General features: G+C 50.7%; 1 protein-coding gene across 4 annotated transcripts in view; it reads right to left on the reverse strand.

Annotated features, from left to right (window-relative positions):
• The window catches only part of ITGA11 (integrin subunit alpha 11), a 124,614-nt gene that overhangs the window by 55,293 nt on the left and 48,139 nt on the right, over positions 1-21,182 (reverse strand). For 2 of the 4 annotated variants that reach the window (XM_021100519.2, XM_021100522.2), the window contains exons 3-5: positions 9,566-9,666; positions 4,977-5,068; positions 1,784-1,898 (exon numbers count right to left, since the gene is read on the reverse strand). In XM_021100519.2, coding sequence (XP_020956178.2) covers positions 1,784-1,898; positions 4,977-5,068; positions 9,566-9,666 — 308 coding nt within the window. Of the gene's footprint in view, positions 1-1,783; positions 1,899-4,976; positions 5,069-5,806; positions 5,908-9,565; positions 9,667-21,182 lie in introns of those variants that run through there. The other 2 variants (XM_084979167.1, XM_084979169.1) reach the window with 1 other exon arrangement.

Consider the following 21,182-nt stretch of genomic DNA (forward strand, 5'->3'; position numbering starts at 1 on the left):
TGCTTTAGGAGACGCTGTGTGGACACTCGGGTCCCATCTGCATGCCCCCTGTAGCATGTGATGGCCCTAAACCTCCAGGCTGATGGCGCCTGATAGCTTTGTCCTCTGCAGTGTGGCTGAGGCTGTCACCTGTGGACAGAGCACCTGCCACTTGATGGAGCAGCAGCACGTGGTGTGGGCATCTTCAAGAAGACAGATGGAAACTCCTTGATTAGGAGGGGTTTCCAATGTAGTGGTAAGGACCAGGTTTCTTTTATTTTTAAAGCCAGTTTTATTAGTAGAATGCATGTATTAAAGACAAAAAAAAAAAAAAGAAAAAAGAAAAAGAAAAAGAAAGAAAAAAGGGAGTTCCCGTCGTGGCTCAGCAGAAACAAATTTGACTAGCATCCATGAGGACACAGGTTCAATCCCTGGCCTTGCTCCGTGGGTTAAGGATCTGGCATTGCTGTGAGTAGTGGTGTAGTCTGGCAGCTACAGCTTTGTTTTGACCCCTAGCCTGGGAACCTCCATATGCCACTGGTGCAGCCCTAAAAAGACAAAGGAAAAAAAAAAAGAATGCATTTATTAGCACTGATTTCTTTCTTATGATTTCAATTTTTTCTTTTTAAGACCTTTTAGGAAGAACCTTGCTTTAGCTCTGTGGCTCCTAAACATGGCTGACCAGGCCTCTGAAACACACATGCAGTAGCATGCATACGCGCACAGGTACACACACCTTGGGGCTTATCTCAGACCTGCTGAACTAGAGCCTCCATGATGTTGGTGTGGGGGAGGATGCCCTAGGATCTGGATCTGCTGAGCTCCTGGGGCACTGCTACTGGTCAGCAGGGCGAGGAGGCCTCCACCACAGGAGGTTCTGGAGGCCGAGATGGTCACACCTTGGTCCAGAGGAAAGAGCCACCCTAGGGGGTGACCATCCCTTGGCATACTTTACATGACTGCTTGCAGGCCTCCTCCCCAGCTCTGGCACTGCCTCTGCCTTTCCTTCTGTCATTTTTGTGAGAATAGAACCAGCACCTCCTCCCTGTCCCTAAGAGGACCACCTTCTAGCCCCTGCTGGACTGGCACCTCCTCCTCCCTCCCCCAGGTCCCACCTTCCCATCTCTGTCTGGGCTCTGTTGTTTGGAGGGAAGCTGCCTCTAGCCAGAGGTGCTAATCCCCTCACCCTCAATAAAATGGGCAGCAGCTGCTCAGGCGATGGTATTTAGCCCACAGGAAATAGTGAGGCTCGGAGCCAAGCAGTCTGGGCTTGCGGGAGGCAAGGTCTGAGCGTTATTTCCCTAGATTTTCCTGGCAGGTGGGGGGTGAGTGTGAGGCTTTATATTCCATGAGGCTCTGGGAAAGCTGGCCGAGCTTTCTCATGTCCAGGAACACCAATTAGATGTTCCTTTCTCCTTGGCTCTCCACCCACAAGGCAACTGCACTACGTAACCCTGCACCATTCACACAGGAGTCTAAGTGAACTATGTCCCCAGAACTGTGCAGTGCACAGGTTGCTTGCTGAGATGGTAGCCCAGCAACCTCATCCTCACTCAGGGTGGGTTGGAGGTGAGCCCCTCTGGCTGCTAGGATGGCCTTCATTATCTTAGCACAGCTGCCCCCGCCATCACTCTGTGGCAGAGGGTCGACCAGGATTACCCACAGGTTACCCAGAGAGCTGGAGCAGGGCGGGGCTAGAGTCCAAGTTCTGCTTTGTAGCCACGGGAAAGTGGTGATCAGAGCTCAGAGCCTCCCATGGACTGTTGGTCACTCAGCCCAAGTCTGCAGATTTGAAGCCACTTACTTTGAAGAGCTGGGGCCACGGTCTTGGAGAACCTGAAGTTGGAGTTGACTCGGGAACACATTCCTGTGGTGTAGTAGGAACTCCCACACTCATGAGACCAGAGGGGGCTGCAGGCCTGTGAAGCAAGCATGGCCCCCCAGTCAGTGGGGAGGGGGCTCAGGGAGAGTCCAGCCCCAATAGCCTTTGGCCCAGCCCCAACTGTACCACCCAAGACAGACATCCTCTGAGTGCTGGTAGTCCTAGCATTTAGAGGGTCTTCTTTGAGTCTAACTGAATTCTCTCTGGCTGTAACACGTACAGTTCCCTTGGTTTCAGGTGCCATGGAGGAAAACTAACCTTAGAGTCCTCTGCTGTATTTTCAAGGGTCCCATTCTTCACCCCATCATCTGAGTTGTGACTCTGCTTCGCCTTGCATGTCCACCCCACCTACCACGTGAGATCCGGGAAAGCCCTATCATCTGAGAGTGGACCCTTCGAGGGTCTTTCTGAAGAGGTAACCTGATGGTCATTACTGGGCAAACTTCCGGGATAGGGTCCCTATAACATGCCCATGGCTCTTACTAGGGAAAGGAAAAAGAGTATCTCTGCTCTTCGTCTGAAATTTGCTACCAAAACATTGAGGTCAGCCCCTCATTTAAAGACTGATTGATGAGTCCCTCTCAGAGTTAGTGTCATTAAGAAAAAAGTGAAGGCCCAGCTTTATGGCTCCATTATTGTTCTGTTCCTGAGACGCCCAGGACTAAATTTTTTGTGCTGTAATTTCCTTTAGTTTGGAAGAGTAACTATTCCATTTACAATCCCTTTCTTTAATTAGCTTTTTTTTTTTGTACTCAGATTTAAAAGTTTTTGTTTTATCTGTGTTCTTTGTTGAAGCGTCTGTAAATTATTTTTGGAAGTAGGGAAGAATGAATAATGGGAGAGTAATGATGGACAATGGCTGCATGATAGAAGAATGATGGATGGATGGGTTATAGATGAATTAGTGGATGGATAGTTGGATGAATGGATGAGTGACAGATGGATGATGGATTGATGGATGATGGCTGGATTAGATGAATGGGTAGATGGATGGATAGATGAATGGATGGGTGATAAATGGATGATGGATTGATAGATGGATGGATGATGGATGGATGGATGATTGATGGATGATGGAATGATGGATGGGTGATAGATAGATGATGGATTGATGGATGGATGGATGGATGATGGATGGGTGGTGGATGATGGATTGATGGGTGGATGGATGGATGGTATATGCATGAATGGATGATGGATGGATGGGTAGGTGCAGGGTTGGATGGCTGTAGGGAGGGATGGAAAGATGGATGATTAGATAGGAGGATAAGGGAGTGGATTAATATGCAGACAGATGGGTAGGTGAGTGAATGGATGAATGGATAGATGACTAGAGGAATGGTCATTTGGTTGGGGGATGGGCTGATGAGTGAATGGATGAATGGATGAGTGAATGAGTTAAAAAAGTTGCTACTTATAAACTAGGGTCTTAACCTACACACAAAGGCCCAGGGGCTGTATCATACCATCCCTCTTGGACCTTCATTCCATCCTGTGAAGTAGGTGAAATCAAGTTAGTAAGAGTATGACGAGAAGCCTCAGCGGGGAGAGGGATTCAGACCGAAGTCCCTGTCAAGTATGTGTGGACAGGGCCAGGGGTCCTGTTGCCCTTGGTTGGGGATGATGAGGGCTGTGGGACAACCACACACTGAGGCACCTTGGGACATTCCCTGGCAGAGCCACTATGCCCTCCTCAAGTTTCTGAGCCTCCCAGTCATCTCACTGCACTGGTGGTTGCTGCTCCATACCCAAGATGTCTCATCTGTCAACAGAAATGAACTGATGACAAGAACAGAGAGTGATACAAGCTCTCCCATCTTAAAATGAGTGGTGCATGTCATTGGGCTTTCTGGGATAATTTTTCCTCTGAAATCTTCTCTTGCAGCTGTTTCTAGGAACTATCAGTCCCAGCACCACCCACACTTGTGGTCACTTGAACATGGTAGCAAGGGTCAGGCAGCACCAATCCATCACGCCCCCCACATTTGCCCACTGTGTGCAAAGCTTGTATATGCTCACCTGGGTGGGGTGCAGAGGCCTCTCAGCCGGGCTGGCTGCTGCTGCCTTTCTGACCCAACATCATGTTCGCATTGCTCATTTGCTTACTGTCTCTCCCTCAACCAGAATGCGAGCTCCAGGAAGGCAGGCACTCTGCTGACAGCTGAATCCCCAGTGCCTGGCATGGGGCTCACACGTTGCAAGTGACCCAGCAAGAGTTTAAATGAATGATTGTCTCTACCACCTCAGTGCAAGTACCCCCTTCTCTTTCTTCCTTGCTAAGACTAGTCTCCTCTTTCAAAACAAAACAGAAATCTCCTCCAGGAAGCCTTCCCATCTGAGCCTGTACAGTCCAGGTGGCCCGTCACTCTGTATCGTCCCCTCGGTGGTAGTAAATCTGCGTTTGCTCATTTATGGCTTCCCCTCAAAGTCTTCTCAAGGTGTGTGATGCGTCCTGTCTCTAAGGTCAAATCTGGAGCAGCAGAGTTCCCATCGTGACTCAGCAGTAATGGACCCAACTAGTATCCATGAGGATGTGGGTTCGATTCCTGGCCTTGCTCAGTGGGTTAAAGATCTGGCATTGCCGTGAGCTATGGTGTAGTCACAGATGTGGCTCAGATCCCACAGCACTGCTGCGGCTGTGGTGTAAGGCGGCATCTGAAGCTCCGATTCAGCCCCTCGCCTGGGAACCTCCATATGCTGTGGGTGTGCCTCTAAAGAGGAAAAAAAAAAATCTGGAGCAGAGATTTGACCTGTGCCTTAGAAATCTGGTTCCCCAAAGGAAGAGATAGGCCCCCCCGATTGGACTGTTAAATATCTTTATGTATTCTTGTTCCCTTTCAGGCTGTCTGCCTCACACTCCCCTGCCCCCCCAGAGGGACTGTGCACAAAAGGGCTCAATCCTTTTTCCTGCCTGAACTGTCCCCCCAAAAGTTTAGGGCACAACAGGTTGAATGGCACAGGCAAGAAGCCAGGGGAGGGCTACTCCCCAGGCATAGGAACAGGCAGCCTGGTGGGTGGACATGCTCAGCCACCCCAAGCCCCTCATGGTCCCTGAGAGGGCTCAGGGGGCAGGAAGGGCTGGGGCTTGGAGAGGGGGTGGGCAAGGGGCACTTACCAGGAAGCTGTTGTCCTTGGGGTTGGTGGCCAGGCTCAGGCCGAGACGCATGTTGTCCTTTCTCTCAGACACGTTGGATAGGGTGACCCTTCCTGGAATGGGAAGGAGAAGCTCAGCCTGCAGCTCCCCTCATGCTCACCCTCTGCCCAGGGTCTGCTGCTGCTGCTGGCCGCCAGAAGGGCCCGAGGCAGTAAGTACCAGGCAGGGTCCTCCCTGATTCCCCTGCCTCTCTGGACGCCCCACTCACCTGTGGGCCAGCCCTTCACGGTTTACCAAGACCTTGCCCAGATTCCACCTAATCACTTCCTCTCAACTCTGGGAGATGAGAACTATGAGTTTCAGAGAGGCCAAACAAGCTGCCCAAAGTCACACAGGAAGCACATGGCAGAGCCTTCCACCTCCTAGTCTAGAGCTTTTCCTCCTCCAGCCATCCCGCTGTGTCCCACCCCACACATACCAGGGCACCTGCTGAGGTCGGCGCATCTATGTGGGGTCTCCTCCACATTTTTCTTCAAGCCGACCTGCTATCAAAACTTACCAGTCCCGGAGTTCCCGTCGTGGCGCAGTGGTTAACAAATCCGACTAGGAACCATGAGGTTGAGGGTTTGGTCCCTGCCCTTGCTCAGTGGGTTAACGATCCGGCGTTGCCTTGAGCTGTGGTGTAGGTTGCAGACGCGGCTCGTATCCCGCGTTGCTGTGGCTCTGGAGTAGGCCGGGGGCTACAGCTCCGATTCTACCCCTAGCCTGGGAACCTCCATATGCCGCGGGAGAGGCCCAAAGAAATAGCAAAAAGACAAAAAAAAAAAAAAAAAAGAAAGAAAAAAACTTACCAGTCCCTGGCCTAGCTCTCTCAGGGTCAGATACTCTGTTCAGCTGAAAAAGTGACACGTGAGAGCAGATGCTTTCTCACAGGGAGCAAAGAGCCAGCTTCACGAGAGCCTGCTATAGGCACAAGGTCTTGCCCAAAAACGTCATTCTGTGGCTCGTCCCCAGAGAGAGATTCAGGGGCAGGATTATCAGCCAATGCGGTGGAGGGAGAGGGTCGTGGCAGTTTGAATTACTAAGCAAATTACATTGGGGAAGGTTTCATTAGCTCATTCTGTCAGGCACCCAAGGGAAGGGAGTGAATTCCCCAGACGTGTGCTGGTGTGTGCGTGTGCGTGCATGTATGTGCACGCATGCGTGCACTAGGGGTAAGTATTTAGGGGGAAGTGAGTTGGCCATTTCGTTAAGCCCAGCGCAAGCAGCCCTCATCCACTGTGAGCAGGATCTAGATGTCTGCTCTGCTTGGGCGGAGGGAAGTGATGGGAGTGACCTTTAAGGAGCATTCAGCTTTGCTGGCGACTGGCAGTGTCAAGAGTTGGCCTGCCCTCGGGGGCCCAGGATCTGGGGCCCATATGGCAGAGGTCTGAACTTCAGAAGCTTGACTGTATTGTGGGCTGGGGGTGGGGGCAGCTGTGTTTGTTGTTTTTTCCCCTTGGTTTCCTTCAGTTTGTAGTAAGGCTCCTTTTGAAATCCAGCCCCTCTTGGCTGTGCCACGAGTGCCTGGATTGTTTTCTGTTTTGTCTGTCCAAACAAGCCAGAGGGAAAATAATAGTAAGAACCCCAGTGTTTTTACGGTGCCTTATCCTTTGCAAAGTGCCGCCCATGCCTGCTGTCCCAGGACCTCCTCTAGGGGCACTGGCTTCTCCTCTGCCTGGAATGCTCTGGTCCCACCTGACTCCATCTCACCATCAGACCTTTGCTCATCAGACCTTGGTCCTGGGAGGCCTGGGGGTCACCATTTCCATTTTACAGAGGAGAAAGTTAGGGTGCACAGGGGGTTAGTGGCTTCTATAAAGTCAATTGCTGGTAAAGGATAGCATGGGGACTTGAACCTGGGATGTTCAGTGTTACACCCTGAGTTTCCCCGTCTGATGGTAGGGCTGGGGCGGCAGAGGGATGCAGTGAGAAGTCTGGAGAGGAAGCTCCCACTTCCCCTCGACGGCTTGGTGAATTCTGCCCTCCATTTTTTTAAGGGATGGATCCTTCACCTCACCCTGTCCCCTCTCTTCCCTCCTTGTCTCAGTGACTGAGGGCTTCAGTGAAACTGTGGGCCAGGAAGCAGACGGTATGGCAGGGAAGACCCTGGCATCGGAGTAAGAAAGACTCAGGTTCCAGGGTAGCTTCTGCTGCTTGCGAATTTGGAGCAATCGCTAACCTCCCCTCTGTGACCAGGAGACACTAGCACCTTTCTCGGTGGGTCTGTGTGAGGGTCTGGGGCACAAGCCTCTCCTCACACAGGACCTGTCTTCCAACGTCACACAGCCTCTCCCGAGCCCCTGCCCCTCATTAAAACCCTGACTTCATCCAGGTGTTGGGAAGGAAGCACCAATGCCAGTGGTAGGTAGACTTTTCAACACTGAGGTGTGAATGATTGACACCCACTTCCTTGGAGAGAGGAAAGAATATTCCCAGCTCAGAGGAGCTCAGAGCCTGGAAAGACCTTAGGAAAACCCAGGACTCAGGTTCCCTGCCTTGCATTTTCCACCATGGGGATAAACTGCTTCCTCATGGGGAGGGAAAGAAACTCCCCTCAAAGGAGGTGCTTTCTGACTGGTACTTTGCCTTGGCCCCACCCACCATGCTGCCCACTGCCTCCCAGCATCAGCTCCATTTCAGGAATGTTCTCCAGGGTCTGATGGCTTCATGTCTCCAACTGCTAGCAGAGACTCTGCTTCCTTTGTAGGGAAATCAAATCCACATTGGAAATCAGAGAAAACTAAATGATGACCTCCTGTGTCTGGGTCCTTACCTGAACCAGGAGCTCTTCTCGGGGACCCAGGCCCCAAGGTTCATGTGCACACCTCCCCCCTAGTTCCCTCTGCCCCAGCCACACAGCCCTTCTTTCCGTTCTTCAACAAAACAAGTTCATTCCTACCACAGGACCTTTGCACTTGCTTCTCCTCTGTCTAGAATGCACTGGTCCCACCTGACTCCATCTCACCATCAGACAGATCTTTGTTCAAAAGTTACCTGCTCAGGGAAGCCTTCCTGACCACCTTGCTAAGGTAGCACCTGCTCCCTGCCTCCTCCCCACCCAGCCTCTCTTATCACAACACCTGGTTTATTACACAGCATCCATCCCTACTTGAGATGAACCTGCTTCGAGTTTGCCGACTCACTAGAGTGCCTTTCCAGCAGAGTCCTGGGATCCTCATTCTCTGCTGCATCTCCAGTAATGAGCGTTGTGCTTGGCACATACGAGGTGCTCGTGAAAGGTTGGGGGACATATTAGATCTGGAATGTATCCTAGGGTCACACCCGAGTGAACAGAAGCTCTGAGAGAGGACATGTGCTCCCCCTGGACACAGTGAGGAAACTGTGCAGCTGGAAGGAGAATCCAGCTCAGCCGTTCAGGAGCCTGAGCTCTCAGGAAAGTGATGACTGGGATCCATCATCCCACCCGCCCTAGACCATTTCGTCATTGAAGTCTGGGCTCCGACTGTGCTGGGGTTTGAACCTCCCACCCGCGGTGCTGACACAGATGTAGCCAGCGGGAGTGTCCAGCATCACGTGCTGGGCCAGCTGGCTGCCCTGGGGATCTGGGTTCTCAGGCTTTCTCTTTGATGTGGCCTTTTCATCCATCTGCTTATCTCTTGAAGCTCTGCCATCTCCCCCTACCAGGCCCTGCTCTTCCCCACCCTCCATGGCCTCCCCAAGGAGCCCCACCCCCCAGGTCTGGGATGGAGGCTTCCCTCCCTGAAGAGAGGGAGACCCAGGGTCCTGCCTTGGAGGAGGCCAGTCCTGAAATTGAGACTTCTCAGTCCAAATAGGACTTTGGCTCCCCTCTGAAAACAAAGCAATGGCCTGGCCACTGTCTGCCCTTTAGCACAAAGCAGAGAGCTTTAGAGGAGGGGTGTGTGTGTCTTCGCGGACACACGCTGTGCACACAGGCGCACACAGAGATTAACAAGGGCTTGGAAGGCCTTGAGGCTCCTCCCAACCTCTCCGGGTGCCCCAAGCTCTTCAGTGAGGAATGAGGCTGTCATTTCAGAAAGGCAGCACATGTAGTGGTTGAAGTGTGGCTGCAGACTGTCTGGGTTGGAGTCCTGGGTTGGAGTCCCAGGGGAGCTGGGTGACCCCAGGCAGACACCCTCATGGGGTTGTCGGGATTAAATGAGTCAAAATACCTAAAAGTGCTGAAACCAGTGCCTGGCACGTTGTAGACAGTATGTAAGATACACAAATGTCAGCTATTGTTGCCAGTATTTCAAAATCAGAAAAGATAGGAAATGTTTCTGCTCCACTGTGTTGAGGATTGGTGGATAAGTCAGAAAGAGCAATGGCCTGGGACACTGGAAACCTGGGTGTGACTCCTGGCCAGCCTGACAAGCTGTGTGACTGTGGGAAAGTTGCTTCCTCTCTCTGGTCTCAGTTTCCTCATCTGTAAAATGGGCAGGGCAAGAGCAGCGGGGTAGCCAGGGGAGGTAGCCAGGCTATCTTTCAGGGTAGCCCTGGGGAGCCAGTGTGACCGTGGGTGTGGACATGCTTTAGAGCCCTCCCCACCCCCAACAACGGCTTGTGGAGAGGCCAGCAGCCCGAGTTACCCAGGTTGAGCTTGGTGCAGTTCCCTTGGGTCACTGGACATTTGTACACGTCTCCCGTCTTCTGGTGGCCATTGGTTTCCAGTGGAGCGCCGACAACCAACCTAGGAAGGAAAAGAAGGCGAGTGAAGATGCTGGGGGAGGTTGTCCTTCCCAGCAAAGAAGGAAGCTGGAGGGCAATGTTGAGGGCTGGATGGGGTAGGGAGGGTGGGAGGGAATCCTGAAAGGGCAGCCGGTGCAGATCCTCAGACTCAGACCTTTGTGTCCCTGGGGAAGGGACATTGTGGTCTATCTGGGCCCTTGTCCAGGATCTGGAAACACAGAGATGAAGGCCACATGGGCCCAGCAGCAAATGGGATGGAGGCTGTCCCTGAGAGAGGAGGGCAGGGCAGATGTCATGGAAGAGGGTGCTTAAACTGGGTCTTAACAGATGAATATAGGATGGGCACAACAAGACCTTTCTGGAGCCCTGCTCTCCCAGCAGCTTCCCAAAGAAGAAGCAACTGTTTTCTGTTTTAAGATGGTTAATGGAGTCCCCATCATAGTGCCCGGGAAACGAATCCAACTAGGAATCATGAGGTTGTGGGTTCGATCCCGGCCTCACTCAGTGGGTTAAGAATTTGGTGTTGCTGTGAGCTGTGGGTGTAGGTTGCAGCTTGGATTCAGTGTTGCTGTGGCTGTGGTGTAGGCCGGTGGCTACAGCTCCGACTCGACCCCTAGCCTGGGAATCTCCATATGCCTCGGGTGCAGCCCTCAAAAGACAAAAGATTAAAAAAAAAAAAAAAAAAAAAAAGATGGTTAAGAGGGACGAACCTGGAGGTTCAGGCTACACAGGACTTAAATGGCCTCTTGAGGTCAACTATCCCCCTGCCCTGCTCCCACGCACCTCTCTGTGCCATCAGGAAAGAACTAAGATCCAAAATGGGAGTTACAGCTCTGTTTGAAATTAGAGTCTATGAAATAAGAGCTAAGGTTTCTCCCTTGGGAACCAGATAATGACAGATTCTAAATATATCTGCTTATTAGGCATGCCTATTTTTGACTGGCAGGAGTTAATTAGACCCATAAAGTCTATTTGTCTAGACAGATGTGATTTTTGGCTACTTAATTCTGCGAGTGACTGTGTGGTCAAGGCTGTTCCTTCTTTCCAGGAGAGTGAGCGAGAGAGAAAGAGAGAGAGAGAGAGAGAGAGAGAGAGAGAGAGACAGAAAGACAGACAGGCAGGGAGACAGAGAGAGATTCAGGGAGGTGTCAGTAAGCAAGTTTGGGCTCCAAGGTTGCTTTTCTGGCTGTTCCTATTTTCAGGGTCAACCTGGTATGTGACCAAGTGTCCTTAGAGGAATGTTCCCTCTAGGACTCCACTGTCTGACGGTGAGTGTTTTCTGGAAAGAGTGACTTTGAGGAACACCTTGCAGGGCGCCTCTGAGACAACCAGGCACAGCAGGCTTTGGACTAGAAAAGACAAAACCTTGCCGTCTTCTAGAAAAGCTATCCCCGTGTGTCTTCGAGAAAACACCCCTGCAGCCTGACAAGGCAGGATCCTCACAACTCTCCCCATTTTATAGAGTGGAACTCTGAGCCCCCATAGTGGGACCCCCGATCACAGGGCAAGATCTTTGGGCTGGGTCTTTCTTCATCCTGATTCTGTCGCCAGCTTGCTGTGTGTCCTGGAGACACTTGGTGACCTTGGTTTTCTTGGCTGTGAAATGGGGTTAACAGTTTCAGGACTGCCCACCTCTTGGGGTCACCGTGGGGAGTCACAGATGCCACAGGGCACCGGAGAAACAGAAGTGGGCATACCTAGGTAAGCACCACACAAAGACTGGAGGCTTCCTAGGCATCATCTGTGCTGGCAACAGCCAACATGCCACAATCTGACAGTACATACATCAAGTTGTCCTGACCCCACATTTGCCCCAAGACCAAGCGATGTCCTTTTCAAAGAACAAGGACTGCCCCCTACGTCCCATCCCCATTTTCCCAAACCTGATTTCCTCTGGGGTTCTTAGCACTTCATGAGGTAGCAGTGCAGGGTTTAGTGTTCTCACAGGACAGATGCAGAAGCTGAGGCTGGGAGAGATGAGTTGACCCAGCCCCCACAGTTAGTTTGTGGCAGAGCTGGGGACCAGCTCTCCTGGCGCAGCTTTCTCTGAGTTGCCCCAAATATCTCTTTGCCATGAAGGGAGGGCCTAGGTCAGCCCTCTTTGCCACTCTTGATTCTCAGCATTACGTGTGCCTGTCGGGCTTGAGGTTTTGAGGATATGATTCAGTCTCACTGTGAGGGGATAAGTGCCGAAGTGCAGGGAAAATATTTGCGTCACCCTTGAGAGCAGCCAAATTGCTCCTGGGGTCTGGCACCCCTGCCACCTCCCACGGCCTCAGCCTTATATAGCCAACTGCAACCTTGGGGCCCATTTGCTTCTTGGGGGCTGGATACCCTATACCCTATGGCGTGGGCACCAGATGGTAAACCCCAAAGGTCGTGGCGAGTGTCGGGCCCTTTCCATGGGCTATATGCTGTGACTCACTGGCTGTGGGCTCTTGGCCTTCCTCCATGGAGGCGGGTACCAGGGCTGCTGCGGATGGAAGAATTAGTGGCAGGCTTCAGCCACAGCCTTGGAGGACCCCTCCCTGGTTGTCGCTTTCTCAGCAAGGCCTTGCCAAGGGAGGAGACTCATCGTGGAGATGGCCACCTGAGGAAGGTTGGACATGGCCTTGCTGGGTGCTGGGCTCCTGCAGTCCCAGCAGGATGTAGTTCAAGAGAAGGGGCCCTGAATCCCTACCTCACACCCTCTCCAACGAGGCTTTCCAGGGTCGTTAGCCCTGGTTCGATCCTTCAAGGCAATTTAATCTCCGAACATTTTAGATTGCACACTCTTATTAGGAAAAAAGGTAACATGCAGCCCTAATATGTGTAAATTTATATGTGAATGATACCAGTGTACAGCTGTCAGTCTCCGTATTAAATTAAACATCGGTAATCCTGTGTTTGTTTTTTTTAAATACAAGTTAAACTTAAACAGAGCTTGAGCCCTTTTATTTCTGTATTCCAGAACACTGTCCTGGGCTTCCTTCCCCTGTGGTGTGCATATCCCACCTTGGAGACCATCTCTTTAGGGTTCAGCACAAAGTCCCACCTCCTCTAGGACTCCCTCACCGATTAGCCCAGGCTTTCCTGTATAGACCACCATGTAATCCCTGATGTCTGCTGTGGCCAGCACTTTAGTTTCATAATTCCTTGAGGACCAAGATACCCCCGTCTGCCCTACTGCACTTGTGTGGGTGGTCTTGAAGCCCAGGTTAAAATGTCCCCAGAGCCCGATCTGACCTTCTGTCTGCCAGTCTATAGCAGCAGCAGCGTCAAGAGCTTTGGCTTTGCCTCCAGCCTAAGAGGAGCTTCCAGAGTCAGTGTCTGGATAAAATATGTTCTGTGCACAGAGGTTCAATGCAGTGACCCAGCTGCCATTTCAAGTCAGTGTTGCTTACTTCCCTGGTTTCTCATTTCCCTTTTCCCAACGGTCCTCATTTCTGTTTGGGGATCTAGGAAGTCTGATTCCTTTCTCAGTTGTAGGGACTGAGCATATATTGCAGGCCAGGCCAGTGTTAATCTTGGACTGAAATGATTAAGTCAGGGCAGGCCAATGATGTAAGCCACCCCAGTCAGAGTGAACCTCAGGACCTCCTCTTGGGACTTTGGGACCCAAGTGGTCCCTTTTCTCTGGTTGCCCATAGTGTGCAGATGAAGGGCCTGGAACTGCTGGCAGCTGCTTTGTCATGATGAGGAGTATGAGCTGAGGCACTGAAAGAAGGAGAACTGAGAGAAGCATCAAGAGAAAGAGCTTAAGTCCCAATGATACTGTGAACTTCTGGATCAAACTATACCTGAAGCTTGACTGCTGCTGGACTTTTCAGATATATAAGCAATAACTACTTTTTACTGTATAAGTCTCTTTGAGTTAAGTTTTCAGGTATTCATAGCTGAAGACATCCTACCTAGAGTGTGTAAAGCAAAAAAACCAAAAACCAAAAAACAAACAAACAAAAAACACGTAGTTAAAATTACCCTTAGAAATTCCATATATTACCATGTTATAAGAGGAAGATAATATCCAGGACCAATGAAAGAGGAGCAGATTCACATCCCACAGCTCATGTTCCATCTGGGGCATATACTCACTGTATAAGTGGGCAGACTTACCAACATGATGTGTATTATTCCTCTCTGGTTGTTTAACTGAATGCATAAAACTGTCTCCTGGCCTAGCCTTGTGGGAACAGCAATCCTTTTGTTCTGGGTGCATCCCACTTACAACCATCCCTTGGATAGGAAGCCCTGCACTCCAGATGTTTCTGGTTACCTGGTAACTGGCCTTGCAGACCATCAGAGCTGGGAGGAAATGTGGAGTTTCCTTGGCTAGGCTTGTCACATACCAATGAGGCATCAGAGGCCTGGAGCAGGGAAGTGTTGTGTCTGAGGACTCAGAGGAGATGGTGGCAGAGCAGGGCTGGTGCAGGATGTCCTGACTCAAGCGCAGTGCCCACCAAGGTAGAAAGCCTGGAGGCAGGAGCTCAGGCTCTATGCTCAGCTTGACCTTTTACTGGCTGTGTCTAAGTAGGCAGGTGTGAGCAGCCTAGCTCCCCAGAGAAGCCATGGGAACAAAAAAGGCCATCAGCTGTTTGGGAAGGAAAGAGGACACCTGCAACCAATAGGCCTGCCCCTGGAGGAGACCCTGAGCCCAGAGGCCTACAAGAATGCCTAGGAAGGGCAAGATGTGGGTTTCATCTCCTCCTTGGTCAGCCTCTTTGCCCCTCTTTGCAAGACCTGGACCTCATATCCCAGGAAATCCAGTTCTCATTGCCTATTCTTTTCATTTTAATGAATCCCTTTTGATGAAACTGAATTGTGTTTGATTTTGATCATCAGGACAGCTTTGGAGCAGGAAGGGCAGACTCTATCTGAGCCTCAGAAGGTGGATGTGACAAGCCCTATGAGGAGACACTCAGTTTCAGAGCAGGACACCAAGTCCAGTGTCCTTTCCACCACTGGGAAGGACTGGGAAGTTCGGAAAGCCCAGCTCTGGGGGCTGGGCAGCACCCAGCATGGGGAGAACACTGCCTTCTCCTAAGCCAGCTGGGCCTGCCCCCCAGGAGCCTCTTCCCTTCCTCACCTGTTCCTCTCTACCAGCACCCCTCCTCCACTCCAACCCACTCCAAGCCCTTTATTCCGTTTCTCTCCTGGCTTCATTTCCTGTCCTGAAATCAGAGAGATGCATCAGGGAGGGGCTTCCACTTGAGGAGCAGGGAGCTCAAGGGAACAAAGAGAGACTATTCCTCTAGCGAGGCTGTGTCTCTCCCTCTCTCTCTCCATGGAAAATGTAACCTCCTCCAGCCAGCCAAGGATAGCGGCTAATGTGTTCAAGATGGGGCTGGGGAAGTGCTGAGCACAGCAAACCCTGGTCCTGGCGGGGCGGGGGGGGGGGGTGCGGAAGGAGAGACCCCCACCCCCAAGGACCAGCAGAGGGGAGTCGGCACCTCCAGGTCTCCCTGGGCTGGTTGGAGGGCCTTGTGGTTCACTGTGGCTCAGATGCCTGGCAGGCCTGGACTCTGGCAGCCAGGAAAATGAGAAGCCCTCTGTTTGCCAGCACATTCCTTACTCTCCCTGTCTCTAGAAAACCCTTGTCAGAGATGAGAATTCATTGGCTGAATTTTAAATAACTATTATACTCTGATGGTTCATTTTGGGTGTCAACTTGACTGGGCTGAGGGGTGCCCAGATATTTGGTCAGACAGTATTCTGGGTGGGTGTGTCTGCGAGGGAGGGTCTTTAGATGAGATGACCATTTAAATCTGTAGACTGAGTAAAGCAGATTGTCCTCCTCAATGAGGGTGGGTCTTGTCCAATCAGTTGAAGGCTCCAATAGAACAAAAATGCTGACCCTCCCCTAAATAAGAGCAAATCCTTCCTAACTGACTATCTCCATGCTGAGACATTGGCTTTTTCCTCTGCTGGACTCAAGTCAAAATGTCAGCTCTTTCTAGGTCTCCAGCCTGTTGGCCTTCAGACTGGAATGACACCATCAGCTCTCCTGGGTCTTCAACTTGCTGACTCAAACTGCAGATTTTAGGATTTGCCAACCTCCATAATCATATGAGCCAACTCCTTATAACCCCTCTCTTCCCTTGTATATCTATGTATCTACCTACCTACCTACCTATCCATCTCATTTCTCAGAAGAACCCTGACTCATACATTTACCTGGTACCTCTATGTTCTAAGGTCTTTACAGCTATTACTTCATATAATACACACCCTCACTCATTCACTGAATCTTGAGCATTTACTGAGCTCCTATAGAGGCACCAAGCACTGGGGGCATGATGATGTACATGATGTGATCTCTGCCTCCAGCCTAGTGAAGGGGACAGGCAGGTCAACAGGCCATTACAACACATCAACAGTCCTCAAAGTGGTTCCAGCCCAGCAGCATCAGCTTTCCTTGGAAGCTTCCTAGAAATGCAACATCTTGGGCCCTACCTGAGACCATCAAAGAAGGGAATCAGAGATTGGACACTGGCCTGGGGGGATCAGGGGCCCAGCGTGTGTGTTAACAAGCCTCTGGGGGATGCTGACACACACTCATGTTTGAGAAGCACCGTATAGGGAAAGCAGAGGCATGGTGACCACAAACCTTGCTGGGCTCAAAGCCCCAAACCCATTCCATTAAAATCCAGCCTCTCCATCATGTCTTCTGAGGCTCTGTATTACCTCACAGCAGCTCACCTGTCTGTTCCCACCTTTACCAATGCTGCTATGGATGTTCTGCCCAGCTGGGTCATCGTTTAGAGCTCAGCTCCAACGTCACCTTCCCAAAGAGGCCGTTCTTGACCACCTGTCACCCCCCACCCTCCCTTATCTTCCTCATAGCACTTTGTACTCTTGGATGCTGTCTTCTCTATATACCTTCAAAAATATATTTTTCTGCCATGCCTGTGGCATGTGGAAGTTCCCAGGTCAGGGATGGAACCCATGCCACAGTAGTGACCTGAGCCACAGCCATGACAATGCCAGATCCTTAACCTGCTAGGCCACCAGGGAACTCTCTCTATATGCCTTTTAACCATCTTTATCTCTCAGTAGAATTAGAGCTGCAAGAGAGCTAGGAACTTGTCAGTCAGGTTTGCAGCTCTAGATAACCCAGCACCCAGAACAGTGCCTGGCACAGAGTGGGTCCTCCAAATACACTTATTGAACAGATTAGCTTATCACCTGGTTTAGTGGGACCACTAATCTGAGAGCCCGCAAACTGGGACCACGGAAAACAGGTCATCTTCTGTCTTCCAATACCTGTTAACTCAGCTGGGCGAGTAAAACTAGTTCTAGCAGAGGAATCAACAGACTTCACACTCTGGCCTGAGGCAAAGCTGCTAACTGCACTGGGCCTCAGTATTCTCATCTACCAAATGGGACTGAACATACCTGGGCTACTTATAACCAGGGTTTTGAGGGCGGTGGGAACCAGCCCCTGCTGGTCATGAGAATCACCTGGAGAGTTAGAAATGCATATTCCTGGGGATAACCTCCAGAAGATTCTAATTCAGCCAGTCAGGGGATGGGACCTGTGAATCTATTTTTAGAGTGCCCAAGATACATAGACAGGACTGGGAGCCCTTGTATGAAAGATCTGCTGGGAGTTTCCATCATGGCTCAGCAGTTAACGAATCTGACTGGTATCCAGGAGGACGCGGGTTCAATCCCTGGCCTCATTCAGTGGGTTAAGGATCTGTGCTGTGGCTGTGGTGTAGGCTGGAGGCTATAACTCTGATTCGACCCCTAGCCTGGGAACCTCCATATGCCATGGGTGCAGCTGTAAAAAAGCCAAAAATAAATAAATAAATAAATACATAAATAAAAAGATTTGCTGAAGAGGCAGATAGGAGGCCCTCTGGACATGCGAGGAAGCATATGTGTCTGGGAAATTTTTACTGCATCTGGGGGCCACGACCACAGCAACCTCCATGACTATCTAGGAATGATCCAGGATTTTTTCTTTTTTTAATTTGTTTTGTTTCTTTGGGTCACAAGAAAACACATTAGAAATACCTACCTTTACTGGTGCCAAAGAGTATTAACATTTAAAAAGTATTATTTACAAATTTTTTAGATTATAAAAGTAACACATGCTTGTATAATGTTCGTAGAGCTACACAAAGTATAATGTGCAAGGCCCTTCACTACCCATCTTAACCTAGAAGGAGCTGTTTACAGACAACCACCATTGGCAGCAGGGATGCAGAAAACCTTCTAGGTAATCATACGGGAATTTTTTTAGAAAAATGAAATCACCCTACATGCATGGTTTTGCAGTGTGTTTTCCACCTTATTATCTTATACTTTCCATGTCAGTATATATCAATGCCACACTGAGACCTGGTCACAGCGACCTCTGCCCTAGGTCCTGAGCTGACCTTTTCCTGGCTGTGCCTCTTTCTACGGGGTGAGGAGTCCTAGGGATCAAGGGAACATGTACCTAGAGCCCACATCCCACCCCTCTGGGTAGCTGGGACCCAGAATCTCCTAGTCCAGCAGCTCAGGACAGGCCTCTTCTCTGGATCAGTCTTGCCGGTGGTGAATCACACCACTGACTGGTTAGCCAAGGAATGGTTGATAGGCCAGGGCTGGACAGAGCTTGCAGATATAGGGTGGGTGTCCATATGGACAAGGCCCCTTGATCACTAAGAGGGAACTGGAGGTGGGAAGAAAAGATGGTGGGCTATGGGCTGAACCCCCATTTGTTTTCTTGAGCCAGGCCCCTTGGATGTTAGAGGTGGACCTGGCATAACTGGATGGTATAGCTCCACCCCTTCCTTTATACTGGTTGCACAGTGATTTTTTTTTCTTTTTAATCATTCTCCTATTGATGGATATTTCAATTGTTTCATCCCTTTCCTCTTGATAAATGTTTAGGTGCTTTTAGAAAGTTTTTCCAGGGGTTCCCATTGTGGCTTGGCATAAGGAACCCAACCAGTATCCATGAGGATGCTTGTTCCATCCCTGGTCCGACTCAGCAGGTTGAGGAGTGGCATTGCCATGAGCTGTGGTGTAGGTTGCAGATGCGACTCGGATCCTGCATTGCTGTGGCTGTGGCGTAGGCTGGTGGCTGCAGCTCTGATTCGACTTGTACCCTGGGAATTTCCATACGCTGAGGGTGCGGCCCCAAAAAGCAAAATAAATAAGTAAATGAATGAATGAATAAATAAATAGGGCTTTCTCTATAAAAAATAATATTAAGAAAAAATTTTCCATCACACAAGGCTTTTATCAATCCTAGTGAACAGAGAAGTCTCTGTGCACAAGCGGCGATGCATAGCAGTGCGAAGAGTGGGTACAAAGCACCCGCCTGTTCCTATGCAAGCTGGCCCTGGAGCCATCCTGTCATCTTGGGCACAGAGCCTGCTGACAAGCATCATCACAGCTGTTGATTTCACAAGCTTGGCTTTCTGCTTTTGTTCCTGGAAACTTCTGGGTCTACCTCAGCATACATCCAAATAGCATTTTTTCCTAATGTGCAGAAGTTCTTAGAACAGAAGAGAGAAGAGGGAGGGAAGGTGACCGCAACACACACTCTCAACCCATTTGAAGGGAAAATGAGATCTTGACCCACTGACTGTGAAAAAGAGAGTGGCCAGCTTGTGCCGTCTAGTTCAATGTCCCTCCCTTTCTCACATCCCAATGCCAGGTCTCACAGGGCCACTGACCTGTTTTCACACCTGGCATTCTCATTCCTGCCTTTGTGCATGCAGTCCCCTGATCACAAACCATTGAACTGGCTCCATTCCATCCACTCGTCAGTCCCTCTTTCTCCAGGAAGTCCTCCTTAATCTCAGCTGAAGGCTTTCTTTCAATTCACATGAAGCTAGGGACCTCTCTTATCTATTTTTCCTCTCCTATAGATATTTTGCCTCTAGAAAGCAGAGAGAGAGAGAGAGAGAGAGAGAGACCCTGATTCATCTTTAAATCTCCCCCTCAGTACTGATCAAATTACCATGAACACAGTCAAGGCTCAGTAGTTGTTGAGTGAATAAACAGATGAACAGGTGGAGGAAGCTGCTCATTTTGCAAAGACAAGCTGAATATTCACTCTGCGTCTTTTTCTTCTTCTTCTTTTTTTTTTTTTTGTCTTTTTAGGGCCAAACCCATGGCATATGGAGGTTCCCAAGCTAGGGGTCGAATTGGAGCTGTAGCCGTTGGCCTACACCACAGCCACAGCAATATGGGATCCGAGTCTCGTCTGCGATCCACACCACAGCTCATGGCAACCCTGGATCCCTATCCACTGAGCGAGGCCAGGGATCGAACCTGCGTCCTCATGGATGCTAGTCAGATTCATTTTCGCTGCACCATGATGGGAACTCCTCACTCTGCTTCTTGAGATGTAGCTGGAGGCAGAGCTGGCCTGAGCTCTTCTGGGTGCCATGTGCAGATGGCCCACCAACCTCGGGGTGCCCTTGGCCCAGCTCACCCCAGGAAGGTGGCTATGGTCTGGTGTTCCCCCAGAGAGGCTGGGTCTACAGTGTAAAAATCTCCCCTTCTCTTTTCAAAATGTTTGATAAACTCTTGCTTGATTTTCCCAAGTCAGGCTGAGTCTTTCCCACACCCTCAACTCCTCCAGTTTTATCACAACTCTTTCCTCTGAAAATGAAACCTAAACACAGCAATATGTTTCTCAGTGAAATGCACGGTTTTAATTTCTTGGTATGTGCTAGTCTGATGGTGCCCCAGGGAGTACTTGGTAGCAAGGACAGGGGCCTTGGAATTGCCTGTTTTCCATCCCGGGCGGGCCTGTTTCCTTCGGCTCATAATTAGGATGGTGATACTTTATGTGTGACCAGTGTACACACTGAACAGCTCGTTTCATCTCACCCACTGCCAGCGGGGGCAGACAGACAAGGAGAGGTGGTCCCAAGTGACTGGAGAAGAAAGCAAGGCCCAGAGATTGTCCAGATTCTCTGGGTAGAGGCTGAGGCACGCCTGGGACACTCAGTGTGCTGATTGTGTCCACTGCTCTTTCCACCAGCCATGTGGACTCAGAGGAGGTCAGAGAAAAGCAGATGGCCGGGAGGCGAAAGGACAGATACTCTTTTTCCGTCTTGGGCCTGCTGACCCGTCTATGGTGAGCTCTGATCTACACCCAGAGGGTCTCAGTGGCCTAGGGTGATCCACTCTCTGTCTCCGGGCCTCAGTTTCCTCATCTACAGAGGCTTGGACAAGTTCAGTTCAAATTAGTAGTTACTGAGAACTCGTTGTGTGCCAGGCACTGTGGGCTGGAGGTGAATGAAGCTGAGTCCACACCCTTAGACTGGTGGGGCCGAGAGACCCACCCCCGATGACCTGTGTGGAGGACAGCCCTGTGAGGGGGGCCCATGTGGGTGGGGCCCAGAGGAGGGGCTCTCTGGGAAGCCTTCCTGGAGCAGGTAACTTGAGGGTGGATAGAGCCGGGTGAGGAAAGGGTAGGGCCCAGGGGGAGGGCTGGCAGCTGAGGCCTGATGGGGCCAGCGTTTAGGTCTATTATCCAATGCGCCTCCACAGTGAAGGCTGGACCCAGAAGGGCAAGACCAGTCC

Source organism: Sus scrofa, chromosome 1 (genome assembly GCF_054392235.1).
Source record: "Sus scrofa isolate SSC_HxYL_T2T_F1_AM1 chromosome 1, Sscrofa_HxYL_maternal_Yorkshire_Landrace_v2.0, whole genome shotgun sequence".
NCBI lineage: Eukaryota > Metazoa > Chordata > Mammalia > Artiodactyla > Suidae > Sus > Sus scrofa.